The sequence below is a fragment of the Agelaius tricolor genome, unplaced genomic scaffold (assembly GCF_023055355.1).
Source record: "Agelaius tricolor isolate 1412-34295 unplaced genomic scaffold, bAgeTri1.0.p SCAF_1, whole genome shotgun sequence".
NCBI classification, from domain to species: domain Eukaryota; kingdom Metazoa; phylum Chordata; class Aves; order Passeriformes; family Icteridae; genus Agelaius; species Agelaius tricolor.
In genome coordinates, this window is record NW_027269261.1 from 98,242,892 (window position 1) to 98,260,228 (window position 17,337).

Below are 17,337 nucleotides of genomic sequence, written 5' to 3' on the forward strand. Positions count from 1 at the left end.
AGAGAGATGGAACATCTCCTCTATGAAGACAGGATAGAACAGTTTGGGTTGTTCAGTCTGGAAAAGAGGTCTCCATAGAGACCTTATTGTGGCCTTTTGCTGGTTAAAGGGGATGTCTAAGAAAGATGCAGACAAGTTTTTTGTCAGGCCCTGTTGCAATAAGATGAGGGAGAGAAAAAAGGGAGGTAAGTAAAACTACCTTAGCAAATAACACCAGCCAAAGTAGAGCATTTGAGAATACAAATGTTTGAAATGGCTTAGTGTATTCCTGCTCCTGCCATGTCTTGCTTTACCCATAAGCCTGGAAATTCTAAGCTACAAGTAGATTTTGTGGCAAAAGGTGTTCAAGGCAATGGAGAAGGAGAAACAGAAGCTGAGATGATCTGCAAGCATGGAAATCCGATGGTCTTTCCCCTTAAGTTTTAGCTGTGTTAGAAATAATTCACTAAACTGAAATGAATACAGTAGCACTGCAGTAATGGATCATGAGGTATCTCCACCTGGAAAAGGACCAGTGACAATAAAAATTATCTATGTTTTGTTGTCTACTATGCTGCACTTCTTTAGAATAGTATTGGTCTGAAATAAATATAAACAACCCAAAATTATGTAAAAAGTAGTTCTTTCATTATTTTACTTCAACAATCAGTAATGCTATTTTGAAATTTAAATATCTATTCCAATACATACATATATATGAAGCTGGTAAATCCCATTTTCCAAATTTTCCAGGACACCGAGATCACAGAGAAATATGTTCTCTAACATCCCAGTGAGTATCTTGGACAGCATATAAAATATGTTAAAGTGTATATAAAGAATATATAAAGGCAATAGAAAAAATAGTCTGAAAGCTTTGCATTAGTATTTGCAAATTTAACAGATTCCTTTGAAGCCTATGGGTAGATCATGAAGTACAGTAGGTGATTCTGCATATTTTTTTTATGTTAAAGGGACAACTCTTTGATTAGGAAACATTCCAGCTCTCACAATGCCCCACGTCCTTTTACTAATCATTTTTTCAAACATCTGTTTTAAATACCCTAGTATACAGACTATATATATTTTTTTTAATGGATGGACCAGGGATCAGGAACTATGCAACTTTCTGAGTCAGGACACATAATAGGATGAGGACAGAGGATATTTGGGCTAATAATTAAAGGGATGTTTGAAAAATTAATTAAGCAGTGCCTAGGAAAAGCATATTTCTAAATTGCTAATCTTGCACACTGCTACACAGTAGTGATCCTGTAGTCAAACAGAGAAAAACATAAATCAATAAGGTATTGTAACTGCATGGAACAATATGCAAGATTAAGCCCAGGAGACTGATTATTTAGGAAAGGTATCTCAAGATACATAGAGATTATCAAAATCAGCTGTGGTGAGCTGAAAAAGAAAATATCTTGGCATTGCAGACACTAAGAATTTGTAGCCTTTGCTACTGGGTATCTGGAAACAAAAGCTGTATCCTGAAGTGTGAGGATATAAGGAAACAGCTCCTTTGTGACCTGAGAAATATGGAGCAGTGTTTTGGGGTGAGCATTGTTAAAGGCTTCTTTGTCCATAACATATCTAAGAATTAACTTTTTTTCCAGTTTAAATTTGACAGCAAAGTAATTACCTTGGCTTTTGCATTACCTGCTTTTTTTGGTTGTTGTTGTTTTTGTTTGTTTGTTTTGTTTTTTGTTTTGGTTTGTTTTTGTATAAAAACTTAATATCCCTTTCTGGAGAGAATGAAGATAAAATTCTGAAAATTAGGTTATTTAATCCTCTTCCCTCTTCTTTGTTAATATTAGCAAAAAATCAGGCAGAACTCATTGTGAGAGGTGGACTGTTTTCATGTTCATTCTTCACATAGTTTCAAATGAATATTTAAATCTATCTTTGATTGTTTGCAATATTTGTTCATTTCTTTTACAGTTCTCCTCTTTCATTTTTTTTTTTTTTTTTTTTTTTTTTTTTTTTTTTTTTTTTTTTTTTTCTTCTGGTACTTGAGAGTTCTTTTGCAGTATTTCCCAACTCTGGCACAATCCAAGCTACTCAGATACTCTAAATGTTTTAGAAATACCTGCCATTTTTGTATGGAAACACTTCCATGTGTAAAGTTTTACCACTTCTAAAGTATTAAAATTCAGCTCTAATTAGGCATTTCTACTCTGAAATATTATAGAATTTCATGTGAATTGATTAACTTAAGCATGATAGGAAACACTAGGTGTTGAGAGCAATTCTTGTTACCATCATGCATCATCTAGAGACAATCTTGTAAGCTCATTTTCATTACAGAGGCTCCCTAAATGCTTATAATGCTGATACAGAAACCGATGGGATCACATGCACTTCCCATTGGCTATTTTTAAATACACAGTAACAACATGAGAGTTGGATCCTACATATTACTGCTCATTGAGACACAGTCCAAGAGTTCTCTCTGTGTGACAATTTAGTTTACTTTCAAAAATGTACTGAGCTTCCCCAGAAGCTGAAGATAGCTCACCACCCTCTTGGGATCAAATGTTCCAGAGACCTGAGGAATTTGTCCTGAATTTGTACTATATACCATCTGAAGGATGCTATATAGTCTTTTTCTTTTTTTTTTTGCATTTCAGTCACAACAGAGGAAAAATAATGTAGTCATGAGGCATATGCCTTCCCTCTTGCTTCCCAGCATAGATTCCCATCACAGATCCACAGGTAGAGTCTAAAGAAAGATGTGCCCTTTCAGCAACTAACTTGAATATGCCTGTCTCTTCTCCTTAGTGTATAACTACTGCTGAACTCCAACCATGTCCAGATCTCTCAGACAAAAGGAGTAGGAAAACTGTGATGCAAGACACTGATGACCTTTACCGTGTGTCAGATGTAAGAGAGTTACTTTTGTCTGATCTTTTTTCCTTTGATAGGTAGCTGTTGCCCTTTCTTGCCAGAACAATGTAAAGGGAAGTCCATGAAGACATAACTGTGCATAGAACATTGTCTGGCCCATTGCCTGAAAGAGAGTATTCTAAATGGGAAAACAATTGCATGTCAAATAATATATGTTAACCCACCCTCTTAATTAGTCTCTGCTCCTTAATGTGTTCATTATCTGGATTTCTTCCCTAGTTTGTCTTTGTACTTATGCTACCTTCTCTTTTCTGAGTGAAAATTAGAGAATATAGACTTTTTGAAAAAAAATATGAAACTGTCAGTAAAAAAGGTGCTCTTGCTCCATATCTTGACTGCTCTGAAAATAAAAATAATAACCTACATGAAAAAAAAATCACAGGTAAATAGAATTACAGTTCTCTGCTTTAATTGAAATGCCCCTACGAAATCCATGGTAACAATAATAAAAAATAAAAATATATTTAGTTTCAAATTCTTATCATTATACAGTTCAAAAACATCCACAATTTATTTATTGGCTGCTAACACTACCTGGACAGAGGGCAGTGTTATTGCAAACCCTTGATTCTCTTAAAGGGCCGCTGCAGTGTGTCCCGTAAGGTGATACACAAGTTCTGGTTCGCACCTGCGACCCTTGACCACAAGTAACTGAACACGTACTCCACTGGGCCCACTCTTCAACACCAGATTCACCTGTATTCAAGACAACAAACAAACATGAATATAGACATAAGTATTAATGACACAGGTTGTTTTGTTTGGTTTCTTTTTTTTTTTTTTGCTGAAGCTCATTATCATCCGCTTTTATAAATCAAAGTAAAAGGTACCACACCAAAATAAATATTTAAAGGTTTATGGAGTAAAGCAGCTGTGAAAATGTGCAATGAATAGAAAACAAGGACACCTATGATGCTGCAATCACAAAATGCCTGTCAGAGGGGAACACTTTGATGTCTTAGCATCATTTACAACTTTATGAGAACTACTGCCCTTCAACACTTCAGAAACAACACTACCCTCAGGATTCTGTAAGAACATAGACAACTCTTTTTACATAATAGCAAAGGATTTGTCTTTGATATTTATACTTATCTCTCTAGAATTAATGCTCAGTAACAGTTTAAGGAGCCCTACCAGTAAGGGAATTCCAATGAAAAAAACCCAGACAAACCAGCCCCTAATGTCTTACATTTTCTTCAGCAGAATCAAATAGCATTTGAATGAAGTTCTCTGACAAAGAAAACCATTTTTTTTACTAAACTTTAACCTGGAATGTGGGATGGAAACTTTGATAATTTGATGCATAAATTTACTCCTTGCTTTTGACCTACAGGTATGCTGAATTCTTGGGTGTATCAGACCTAATTACAGAAAGTAATACATACTACTGTGTTCAAAATTGTCAGATGTGATTTATTAATACTGTATATTAGAAAAGAGGATTTTTTTTAATTTCTGAGAGACAGAATATTAAATTTTTATTTTTTGAAAGCAAGTAATGCATAATGTTTTCTTCCATGGATGCTCTGGAAAGAATGCTTGAATTTTGAAAGAATGCATGAACAGCTATACACACAATTGTGGAATTCCTTTTCCAAAGGAATTCCTGTTCAGAAAAATCAGTCCCTTGAGTATTCTCAGAAAGCAAGTGCAAAAATAATGTGAACATACCTCACTGAACAATTTGAGTAAATAATTGTGCATTGATGTTTAGCTTCTTCTGTTAAAATTCAGAATGTAATGTAAAATGGCAGCTGAAATCCTTACTGCATGCTTAATTTTTTAGTGTAAGCCTTTTTTGAAACAAATGGGACTTTCTGTTTTAAAATCAGTGGCATGATAAAATCTGCAGACTTGAGGGGCTTGCTTGAAATTTCAGTTATCTCAGTATACTTCTAGCCTTCCAAAAGTTCTGATACTGATCACAGTTGAGGGACTGTCTGCAAAGCAGGAATATTCTGGTGCTATCTTCCAAGAATGCAGTAAGTGACATGCTCTTTCATCAAACTGTACTTTGTAGCAAGAATCTGTGAATCTCTCCAAGCTGTCTTTTTTTGGTTGTTGTTTTTTTTTCCCCCAGAGGTCAGGCAGGAAGCCTTTGCAAAATGATTGTTTCTGCTAGACTTCTAAGGTTCAATTCTGAGGCTATTCAATGCTTTATAAAAAAAAAAAAAAGTGCTTCTTATTCAGTAAAAAGACAGAATGCGTTATAATTAGCACACAAATCCCTCTGTTTTTAATAAAATTATATGCAATTCTAAAAATTTCTACAGAAAACCACAAAATTATGAGCTTTCTACACACAAAAATTCACCAGTAATTTTTGTAGTCCTTTTATTTATTTGTTAGGTGAAAAAAATGAAAAAAAAAATCACTGATTATTGTTTTAATACTTCTTGTGACATGAATTTAGCACTTTGATTAGGCAGTTAGACGGCTTAGGTTCAGGTTAGATGACATAACATGCTAAATATATTGAATATATATGTAGACATTAAAAATTATAAAATATGTACTATAAGCCCTATATGCATGGTAAAAAGACTTGTAGTACTGTGAGTTTCTAGGCTAATACTTTTTGTCTTTTCCTACATGTTTGAAGTTTGACTTTGCCTTTGTTAAAATTGCTTAGATAAAAGGTCAAGCAGCAGAAAAAGTCTAAACTATGTTTCTCAAGATGTTCCTCATTATGTAAAAGAGTTATATATACTCAGTGTAAACAATCCATTATTCAACACAGACATATTGACATTACACAACTAATAAAATAAAGAAATTAAAAATAAATTATATATTAAAGTGATAAAAATATTACTCTAAACCCTTGGAATATGATGGAAAATATCAGCAACATGATTATTAGGCTGTAGTCAGACTGTTGTGTGAATGTATTGAGTGAATTTTGAAATTGGTACTAATTATTAGAAGTTCTGAGAATTTATGTACTGCTCATTCACAAAAAGCATAATTTCTTAATATACGTCATTATATGTAAAGAAGGCTTAAACATTTGCTGGAGGAAGATCCTCCATATTAACATGCAGTGCCAAAAAGAGCAAAATGTAAACAAAATAAAGAACACACTTATCTCACCAGCTGCTTTGCTTCCTTTTATACAATGCATTATGATTTTTTTGGTAATTTTTAATTTTTCAGAGTATTTTATACTGTTTTCAGGACAATTATTACTTATTTTAAAAGATTAAAAGAAGGAAAACATCTTTACATATATATAATTGTTAATTTACCATTTTAACTTCAGCACATAAAACTGCTATATTTTCTAGAATAAATCTAGGTTAAGTACAAAATCTGCAAATATATCTTCCATTGTTTGCTTTCCTCTTATCCATTCTTTTCTGAAATGAGAATTTTGAACAGGCTACTTTTTATTTACCTTATTGTTTTCTGTTATTTGAGAACTCTTAAATTTTTATATCAATCATATTAAATCTGTAATCCCAAATTATTTCTTAGCAAGCTACTAAACTCTTATTCTCCCCTGATGCTTGACACGTAAGAGGAAACATAACTTACTGTATGGAAGGCCTCATTGATCTGTGTAAAACTTACCTGCATTATACTCTCTAAATCCCATAACACCTAAGGGAAGGATCAGTCCAAACACATAAAATGACAAATATAGAACAAGAAATTATTCACACAGTATTTTTAATAAATGTTTTTACTGCTTCATAATACTCTTCAAAACCAGAAAAATACATATTTTAATACCACATTTTAAAACTCTTCAATTTCCAGCAAAATTTGGTGGATTAAGTCCACAATTCAAACATTATTAAATGCTTTTCATAAATCTTTTCCAGGACATTTCTCTATTGCTATCTCTCTGCCTTTTAAAAACATACAAATATTTTGTTGCACTTTTGTATCTGTTTTATTATTACACAAAATAAACTATCAAGGCTTAAAATATAAAACCCCATAAACTCAATAACCAATTACTAATAATATTTCTTAGTGGATAAATTAATGAGATAGCTATGTTAGGAAAAAAACCTTATGAATCAGTTTAGGAAGATATCACAATCATTTTATTGCAAGAAAAATGAATGCATTACAGGTGAAGAAAAAATGCAATGATCACTACAAAGGAAAAACAAAATGAAGATATGAAAATTAGTATGTCCAGAAAGAGCACAAGTATTACTTAAAATGTATTAACCTGCAGCATGGAAAATATATATTTCCCCAAACTCTGGCATCTAAATTTATATGCTCATACATCTCACATGCTTTCAGAACAGGACCTTGAAAACCAATCCTGTGCAATTTGGAACTCTCATCTCCCACTCCACACACACAATGTATTGGAAGGTGATGGTATAAGGGCTGCACTTGTAATGCAGCTCTCTTAATACCCAGAATAGATGCACTGCAATGCATGACTAAAAATTATCAAATACAAGATTTGCGTGATATTATTAAAGTTTTAAGGATTTATATGGGAAAAAACCCCAGGATAATTTTATTATTTTTTGAGTAATTGTATGAATTCAAGAAGCAGCATAAAAGCAGAGGTGTTATTCTATGTAGTAAGCAACTAACATTATATGTCTGATCTAGGTATGTAAGTGATAAGTTCTACTTTCCTAAACAAAAACTGCATGGAGACCCAGAGAACTCTAGGCTCCCTTCTTCCACTGCATTTGCTTACAGTAGTATCTGGGAGTTAGCCATAAAAGCAATCCTATAGATTAATATGAGGGAAACAGACTTTTTCCTATTCTAAATTTGTTATCAAACAGGTCTACGCTGATTGGCTATACTTAGATTGCTTAATATACCGATTTCTGCAAATCTGTTAAGTAAAGCACCCTACCACTAAGGAAGTCAACATGCAACATAACTAGAAGCAATTATAGCTCTTTTACTGAAGTGCATAAAAACTGGAAGCATTATGTACAACTGATGCAGGCATATATTCTAGGTTAGTTACTATGGGATACAGAAGAAGTTGATTCAAATCCATACAACAATTATGGGGTACAAGATTGTCAACTCAGTAACTTACTGGAATGAAGTGTGTAGGGTACCTATAAAGAGTTAGCTTTTACCAACAGATACATGGATCATTACTGAAGTCAAAATGGGCAGTAGTTTTGGTGTATGAGAGCTTAATTCAACTCACCACTAAAATTTTATCATTCACCTCAAAGACAGCTGTGGTAACTGTTGGTAAACAGGCTAATCAGGCTTTTTTTTAATTACTTCAGTTCCAGGTTTCCAATATCATCTTGGTATCTTTAGATAAAGAAGATGAAGTTGCTCAAACAAAATTAGAAAATATGTTTTAGATGAAAAACTGTTAGATAATTTGCACATTCAATTAAAATCTACTTACGGCCAATTTCATTTAGCAATTATGACTCTGGAAACTAGAGAACAGAGCATCGTGCTGGGCCAAAGATAGCAAATGCTGAACGCATGCACATTAAAGTCACCCCAGTAATTAATTAATTTGATAAAAGCCTAAAGCTAGGATTAGACATTCTATTTATAAAGAAATTCTGAAGCATGTTCTTAACATCTTTGAAAAAAAGTTAACATGTCACAGTGAGCTGTCCTGTGTTTGTACATGTGAGACTGCTTTTACTACTAAAGAAATTCATGCTTACACTAAATGATTTGGTATTCACATTCACAGTGCATGTTTTTGCATGATCTATCTAACTCTTAGCTACTTTATTTATGGACTTTAACTGGTGAAAAAAAAAATAAATGACTCAAAAAAAGTATCAGCTTAGAAAACTGACAAATATGCAGCAAAAGATTATGGAAACATGCAGTGGTCTTGCTAAAATTAACAACAGTAAATAGAAAAAATGTAACTGATGTATTACCAGTTTGTGCCATAAATTTAGCAGCATCAGCTTGTTCCTGAGGGACCCTTTTCTCATGAACAGATCGAGGTCGCTGACTTTTAATTGTATGATCTCCCATCATTCCAAATTCTAGAGACAGAATAAAGGTTTATGAAAGCTTGTGTGTAGACATTTCTCAAAAGTCACATACTGTCTCATGCAATATGTTCCTAAACATACCTGGAAGTTGCTGGCAAGAGTCAGGCAAGTGATCATGGCAGTTAACATCAACTTAACTTTGCTACACTCAGCTTTCAATAAATACTTAAATTTATGTCTGCAGATTTTCCAATATGATTTTATTTTATGAACCAACATTCAATGTAGTGACACATTCTATAAATCAGCTGTATGACACGGGACAAAAACAGTTATTCAAATGCAGACATTCTATTCCTTTATTTGAAATCCGTGCAAACCACACCAGAAAATGACTGTGACGGTGTTAGACATTGCTGTTCTGTGGCAGAGCCTGCTGCTCCTCCAGAGGACTTCTATTTCTGCACTCATCTTTCAGGCTGATGAAGCCTTCAACAGAGATAAAAAGTCATCTTTGGGAATGGTGGCAGTGGGAAATTATAATTATTTAGCCAATGAACTGTTTAATTTTTTAGGTTGAATACAGCAGAACAAGTGCTTGTGATCTGCTTCCTTCCTGAAACCAATAAGTTAAAAGACTAAAAATTGTATTTTACTCTCTACATTGATTTTAATAGGGAAAACCCATGAAAAATCGGTGACATCAAGCCCCAGAGTGTGGGAGATGATGCTTTAGTTGTTAATCCTGTTATAACTGCTGTCATTTACCCTCTCTTGTTCCTGTGCAAACCTCCTAGACTTCTACCTTAGCTCTACTTTTCATTTCTGTAATGAAATGCAGGAAGTCTTTTGCACTTAGAGGGGGACTGCTGTATCTTCAGAACAGTTCCCTATGATACTCCCAGGCACACACAGCTGTCTGCAGCTCAGTGCTAAATATTCTGTAAAAAAACCACCCCAAAAACTGGGACTCTAATTCAGGAAGCATGTGCTGGGAAATGTGGGTTAACATTAAAACTACTTCAACTACAATCACATAAAGTTTCTGATGAGGCAGAAGGTGTCTGAAACACAAGGAACACAAACATTAAAAAATACCTTACTGCTGGAAGGTTACCTTGCAAATGCAAAATTCAAAATTCTCCCCAATTTGTAAAGGCATGAAGATAATAAAACTTACCTTTCTGCCTCAAAAACCACAAAACATTATATGATATGTAAATATCCCTAATAAATATTATTTGCAAACACATTGTCTTGATAAATAATTTAAAACATTAACATTTCTATTTAAAGAAACAATAAAAGGTAAACTTATTTTAAGGGGTCAATCAGAAGAAAGAGGTTTTTTCCCTTTCTAGTAAACTATTCATGTATTTCTCCAAATTAGCGTTTCTTTTTGTAAATATTCATTACTGGCACCACTTAAAATATAAATTTAATTATTCATTTGAGAACAGCAATGCAGTTCACATTCTAAAGAGAATATCTGAAAATATAATTAATAAAATATATTTTGAGGATTAAACATTCAACATTTTAATACATCCCAGAAATAAATATAAGATAATTAAATGATATATGTATATATACACATGCAAATATATTATATGTATGTGTATGTATACATATATGTGTGCAAAATTCTATGAATAATTTTTTTCCAAAATACACCTCTTCTACAGCTTGTCTGATTTAAGATAGCTTTTGATTCTGTGGAAAATCTCTTATTACAATTAATATTCTAATGCAAACTGTGATTAGAATATTTTTTACAATTTTTACAGGGTGCAGTACAGATGACACATTTAAACTGTAATTAATAGCATGGTAATGGCAGGAGACTTTACATAGCTTCTCCCCTGAAGAGGCTGTCACAGCAAGGCATGTTTACTCTGAGTTTGCTGCCTGCATGATCTCTGCTTGTCAGGCAATTTAGAGGGTATGGCACCATTCTTGCAGAAGACTTAGTTCTACTTTTGAAGGTACAGAGTGCAATAATGGGAGACCTTTGCTAGAGGAAGGCTTTCCAGAGGCATACAGGGAGGTGGTGAATGTTCTGGTCCCAGTCCTGCAGCATCTTGTGCTGGTTGCAGGCACATGCAGTGTCCTGCAGGACAGAGACTGCTGGTGGAGAGGCAAAGGGATGTCTGGGAGATCAGTTTTCTGCATTGTGGATAATACCTGATGGAGCCCCAGTCATAATGATGGAGTTACAAATACCACTCAGCATGATTATAATGCCTCGGTTTTTTCATTTTTCCACTTAAGCAACAAAATATTTTCAATTCACTTCAACTATTGCTGATAGTCTTTGAGATGCACTTTTCAGCTAATCTCCCTTTGATATACTAAGCATTTATATAGCAAGTATATATTAAAGATAAATTTTTCATTACCCAGATAAAAATATTTTTATAAGTTTTATCAAAAAAATGGAACCAGACTTATGCAATGCTCTTATTTTCATATTCAGCTGAAGTATTTAACCAAATGCCACATGAGAACAAAAGCGGTACCAGGAAATGCAATGTACTGGCATGGGTGAGACCTCATTAAAATTCAGGCCTCATGAGAGAAAAAAAAAAGGGTCAAGTGCATTTTTGTAATGGGATCAGAAATGTCCACTTTCTGTGTATAAGTAGAAACAATGATCTCAAAATTGTTTAATCTAAGGAGTTTAAGAGTAACGCATTTTTATGAAGCATTTTTAATATAATATCTTGTTTAAGTTTGCAATAAATACTAAATAGAATGAAACTTTCCTTCATTTTCAGATCCTAGGTAATAAACACAGAAGGTGAACCCATTATGCTGTTTTTTTTTTCCCTCAATACTTCACAGAGAGGCAGTATCTAAATGCTGTCTGGGCTGGGAAAGCATTTTAACCCAAGTCAGTCTAGAGTATGACTAAATGGCACAGAAGTTTCAAGGATCTGTTTGTGTGGGAAAGGTGGTAAGAACCATCCTAATGTAGGCAGTATTATAGCACAGAGGTGTCCTGCAAGGTCAAGTCAGCATGATTCAAGACCTGATATCTGGATATAATATTGGATATTTGAATTGACATTCGGAGTAAATTAATTTTTATCATTCTCACTCTTCTTACCTAATTTTTGCTGCCGAAAATAAGTTTTCTAACCCAGAAGAAGGTATTTTTGTAGACATTAGTTTCTGAAGAGAATTTTTTTGGTGATGTCTGTCCTAAATTTTATTTGGGTGAAACAGGACAGTTCTTCTCTAGCATCTCTAACATTGATATTAATCATATTGTTTCATTAAATACAGGGGGAAAGCAAATCCTTTCAGCAACAAATAGGTGCATGGTCTAATTCAGAAATTGACAGTGTGACTCTAAGTTAGGCCTGAAAACATGCAAGGGTTTTAAGCCTTTTTATTACATTGTTAATGCTATAATCTACACAGCATGGAGATAAAAACCCATAAATATCTCAAAATGTAAATAAAAATAGCATTATGGGGAACCTTGAATCATTTTAAACACACCAAGACTTATAATAAATCATAACACATTCCAAACATTTGTGGTGGAAAGCATCAGGTTTCATTATCTGATAAAAGAATTTATTCTGCTGTCAGTGGCTATGGAAGCACAAGGGATCACTGCAATAGGATTCCTATGTTTTTACTCCTCAGCTGCTCATAATGGATCAATACTTCAAAGCATTTCAGTGATGCATGCATTTTAATATGGATGTGCTGTATCATTTGGTTAAACATTGGAACAGACTGCCCAGGGAGGTGGGGGAGTCACCATCTCTGGAAGTGTTCAAAAATGATTGGACATGGCGCTTAGTGCTATGGTTTAGTTGGCATGGTGGTGTTTGGTCAAAGGTTAATGATCTTGGAGGGCTTTTCCACCCTGAATGATTATCTGATTCCATGATTTCATTTTACATATAAGCAGAGGCATGTAATATAGTTCCATGCCTTCTTGGACAGAATAAAAAATTGCAATTCCAAAGTTTACAGTTTGGTATTATTTACAGCTCTTATCACCAGTCCCATTGGCTTTACCTTTATTGTTATGTTATGTTATGTTATGTTATGTTATGTTATGTTATGTTATGGGAATTTTTATTCCTATTGAGTAACCTTTTTAGTTTTTAGAGGAGAAGCTAAAATCTTGCGGCCAGTGTAGGTGTGCATTTTTAGAAGAGGAGAGAGGTGCCATGTGCTCTCTGTAGGGATAAAGAAGAAAAAAATCTGTTAACAGTGTACAAATGCAAACTAGGACAACTGAGAAATACAAAAGAAAAATATCAGCTTTGCAAGGTTCTACTCACCAAGTCTTTGCTTTTTGACAAGTGGATATTCTTTAAAATTAAGGTAAATATCAAACAAATTTTAAGGCTATTTTATGATATTCATAACATATATATTTGTTACATATATATCCTAATCATCAGATGACATTATAAACCATGTTGGTCTGGCTTTTATGGCTATTTTTTATCATATTTCATGGGAACTTCAGAGGAAAAATGTATTATGGTGTACCATCTACTATGAATTGTGCTATTTATGGTTCAGGACACACTGGCATTAATATAAAAAGCCTTTTTCATCATAGAAGTTGGTGATGACATCATAAATGAACTAAAAAAAAAAAAAAAGTGGTTCTGAGACCTCCAGGGTTACCCCCTTAGGACACACACAATGCCAAGGAACTTCTGAGAGTTGCTGAGTGTCATCAGCTTGTACAGAACAAGTAGAGCAGTTTCCTGAAAGCTTTTAAAAACTTATAAAGCAAAAGGAGGCAGTCAACTCCCCAAAGTGACTGTCATTTTCTGTCACCCACAATGCTCCAGCAGCGTGATTCATACTACCCTACCCACTCCTGAACTGTAACTAGCCAAACAAGTGTTTTCATTTACTCTTGACTGCTGAATGAACAGAATAGACCTTGCAGTAGCATGGCATCCTCTCTTTGCTAACACACAAATATTTTTCCCAGAAATTATGCAAAATGCTGATGTAAGTCTCACTTGAAGGGGGAGGAGGAGAAGGGGAAAGGAAGAAAGAAGACTACAGAAATATATAAAGAATCAGTCTGTTTAAATCCAATTTTGGGCTGCAATATTAACTAATTTCAGTAGATCTGATAAATTTCTGACTTCCCAGAGCATGAAAAAGTTTTCTGCACAATTTTTAATCCATTTTAGAGGTTCTCCCACAAAGATACACAGCAGTAGCAGTACTTGGGGTTTCTCATCACATGGGAACTGGTCAGTACAATTTCTTCTGGTCACTAGATGGCAGAATGTGTGTTGACTTGGAAGCACAATTTTGCATTGACTTAAGAAGCTGTGACTTTCTATTACATTTTCATTATAAAATTATCTCTCATATATATACATAATAAAGATCACTACATTCAAAGGACTAAGGGGTTTTTGTTTTCTTCTTTATTTTTAGTTATTCTTGTGTAGGTCTGAAGATTACTAAAACCCCAACAAAACACCCAAAATGAATAAAACACGAATTGCAGCGCTTTTTTTTTCCTTGGTTTTTTTCTGTTTTTTTTTTTTTTTTTCTTTTTCCCTTACAGTAAGCCCTATGACAGAAGGAAATCTGAGTAGCATTCTCACTGTAGCAGTGTACCCAGACCCCACAAGGAAGCATTTGTTCTCTAATGCTGCATTGGCAGGACACAGAGCTTCAGGGCATTAGTGAATACCATCACTCTGCAGTACAGATTTAAGCTATAGCTTTCTATGGGAACCCCTTAAAATGATATTTCCTCATGAGGCAGGCAAGCTGCCAAAAGAGTAACGTAACTATTAGCTGAATTAGATTTCCATGGGAACCTCTTCTAAGTGAATGTGGAAAACGTTCTTAAAACAGCCTTTGCTTACTTCCTACGTAGATCCTGGTCCCATAAAAAGTCCCCTTTTGGCTCTCCAAAACAGTATAGAAGAGCTTTGATCAGTTCCAAACTGAATGGAATAATTTCTTTCAATAGAGTGAATTAAGATCTGAACTGAGCTGTATTCATTAGGACAGTGAGAAAAATATGCTAGTACTCATGAAAACATAGAAAGGATTTTATGATAATGGAAATATGAAAGGCAAAAGCATTTGTACTAACACAGTATATTTTTTAGATTGTACTAAATTATTGCATTTTATGAAATAAAAGACAGGTAAACATTTGTGAGAAATTAGATACAAGATTTCTTTACTCTTGTAGACAGAGATATCCTAATACATATATGTATGCATTCTTTCATCTCTCAAAAAATTAGGGAAAACAATTATGTATTCTAAACAGTCAACATATTGTACAAAGGTAATTAGTTTATATTCATCTCTAGGGAGACCCATTTACTCCTAGGACATAACTATGGATTAATACTACTGCTGGTATTTTTAATGACATAAGAAATGAAGTATTGCTGAATTAAAATATAAATGATAGCACAAATCCCAAGGAGCAAGATTTCTCATGGCAATGCAATCTGCTGTCTCTCTGTGCATCTCTGCAGTGACTCTCTTGGCCAGCCATTATCTTTAGTGGGATCTGAACCTGTTTACTTATTTGATCAGTGGATTTGAAGCTGGTTACAGATTTGATAAGTGAAGAATATCATAAAGATGTAATATTTCTTCACTTTCAATGTGCAGAGAATGTTGAAACCGTGCAAACTCTATTATTAGCCTTCCTGGCCCCAATTGCTCATCACCATTCACCTGATGAGCAGGTGTATGGTGATGAGCAATTGGGGCCAGGAAGGGAAATAACAGAGTTTGCTACAGGAGAAACTGAGAATAAAAATCTGGTAAAGTGACTCATACGTGTTCAAAATGAATGTAAAATGTCACCATAGCAGGTAGTGTGTTTTCACATGGGCTTTGCAGAATTATAACTAAGCAAACAGGAAAAGGAGGGGTGGATGGAAGCCCAAAATGCAACTTCACCCCTTTTTATATCTACCAAATCTGACATTTGTAATTATCATAGCCAGGCAGGCAGAAGATGCTCTGTAGTTCACATTTTTCCCATTCTAATATTTCCCTAGTAATCCATCCCAAAATGGTTGTATTCAAATAAAATTAACAATACTGATAAAAGCACTTTACATTTTCAAGTTTAACATTTAAATCCTGTAAATACAGCAGTATGTTATTCTCATACTCCATACTGTTTTCTCAAGATACATGAATGTAATAACACATTAAAGAATGAAAGCACAGGGGCTTACCTTTATAAATTTTTGTTTTTTAAAATGAAACACTTTTAATGCATTCTCTTGTAGTATTCTTATAATTTGAATGTTTCTACTATAATAACTTATTCATGTGTAGCCGCTAAAAATTTAAATCATTGTATAATAATGATTCTTCAGTATCTTCATTTCTTCCCTAAATTTCATACTATTTTACTTCTGCATTAAGTATTTTGGTTTTGCCATATATTGAATTAATTGAATTACTGTTATGGTTAGCCAGTGGAGGAGTTATTTCAGAATGGCACCATTTTTATATAAACACTCTGTTTTCTGCAGCAAACTACGTGGTTATTACACACAGGCCAGTATGTGCCTCTTTAGTGTTCTGTACAATTAAAAGTCAAGAGATGATGACTGAGAACAAACTGTAATTTCCTAAGCTATTCTTGTATTCAATAATTCTTATTTTCTGTTCTAGAAAGACTGAAAAAGAAGTAAACTGTAGAAAGCAGGGCTCACAAGGACATCTAGACTATTTCCTTGCCCTGCAACTATTTAGCACAGACATTCCTGCAGATGGTTGCCTAATCTTTTCTAAATGATAGAAGCACTCATTAAAATAGGAGATGAATTATCTATGAATTTTTGACAGGGAAGTTTATACTCTGTGAAAGATTCTAAAGCTGTATGAAGGGAAGGAACAAGAATCAATATTTTAAATAACAGGTACTGCAAACTGTAATCACTAAGAACAGTTAAACTGAGTGTGGATGTTTTTTTAGAATGGTTAAAGCTTCTAGGTGAAGCTAAATGATATTGCACGCCTTTTTAAGAGCATTTTCTTGTCCTTATTTAAGTCTCCTAAATTGTTTTTATGAAAAAATAATAAAAAATGGAAGAAGTGTTGCTGGATGTGAATTTTGCACATTACATTTTTATCATCTGTGATACCACAAAGCTGGCTGTTATGTATACAGACATCATGAATGGCTGCTAAATTTATTCAGAGAAGAGAAGAATAAAAGTAAAGGACAGGAGCCTTGGCTGTTGTAAAATGGCCTCATTCCACCCAGGCAGACTAAAGCTGAGAAGGTGTTTACCAAAACAAGAGACCTTCTACTCGAGTTAAGAGGTTTATATAAGCAGTTCACAAGGGTGTGTGCCCTTGCCAGCTGTCACTTGCAGGTTAATTAACACACACATGCAGTTTCAAACATTATTCCACCCAGCTCATCATGGGAGATCTGTGCATGGCACACTGCCCTGATAGGAAGGGTGTTGCAGTGGTTTCCAAAACAGACCTGGAACCTCTTAAAAGGTGTCTT

General features: G+C 34.1%; 1 protein-coding gene and 1 long non-coding RNA gene across 14 annotated transcripts in view; one reads left to right on the forward strand and one right to left on the reverse strand.

Moving 5' to 3' along the window:
- Window positions 1-17,337, reverse strand: part of ADGRB3 (adhesion G protein-coupled receptor B3) — a 446,577-nt gene that overhangs the window by 259,557 nt on the left and 169,683 nt on the right. For 10 of the 13 annotated variants that reach the window (XR_011681988.1, XR_011681987.1, XM_071445405.1 and 7 more), the window contains exons 3-5: window positions 8,760-8,870; window positions 6,469-6,498; window positions 3,427-3,588 (exon numbers count right to left, since the gene is read on the reverse strand). Coding sequence is in view for 11 of the 13 variants with exons in the window: in XM_071445405.1 (XP_071301506.1) it covers window positions 3,427-3,588; window positions 6,469-6,498; window positions 8,760-8,870 (303 nt within the window). In the remaining 2 variants the exon portion in view is untranslated. The remainder of the gene's footprint in view (window positions 1-3,426; window positions 3,589-6,468; window positions 6,499-8,759; window positions 8,871-17,337) is intronic. The other 3 variants (XM_071445327.1, XM_071445375.1, XM_071445364.1) reach the window with 2 other exon arrangements.
- LOC139598717 (uncharacterized) overlaps window positions 1,497-17,337 on the forward strand; it is a 345,230-nt gene continuing 329,389 nt past the window's right edge. The window contains exon 1 of the long non-coding RNA XR_011681993.1: window positions 1,497-1,993. This is a non-coding gene — a long non-coding RNA (uncharacterized lncRNA). The remainder of the gene's footprint in view (window positions 1,994-17,337) is intronic.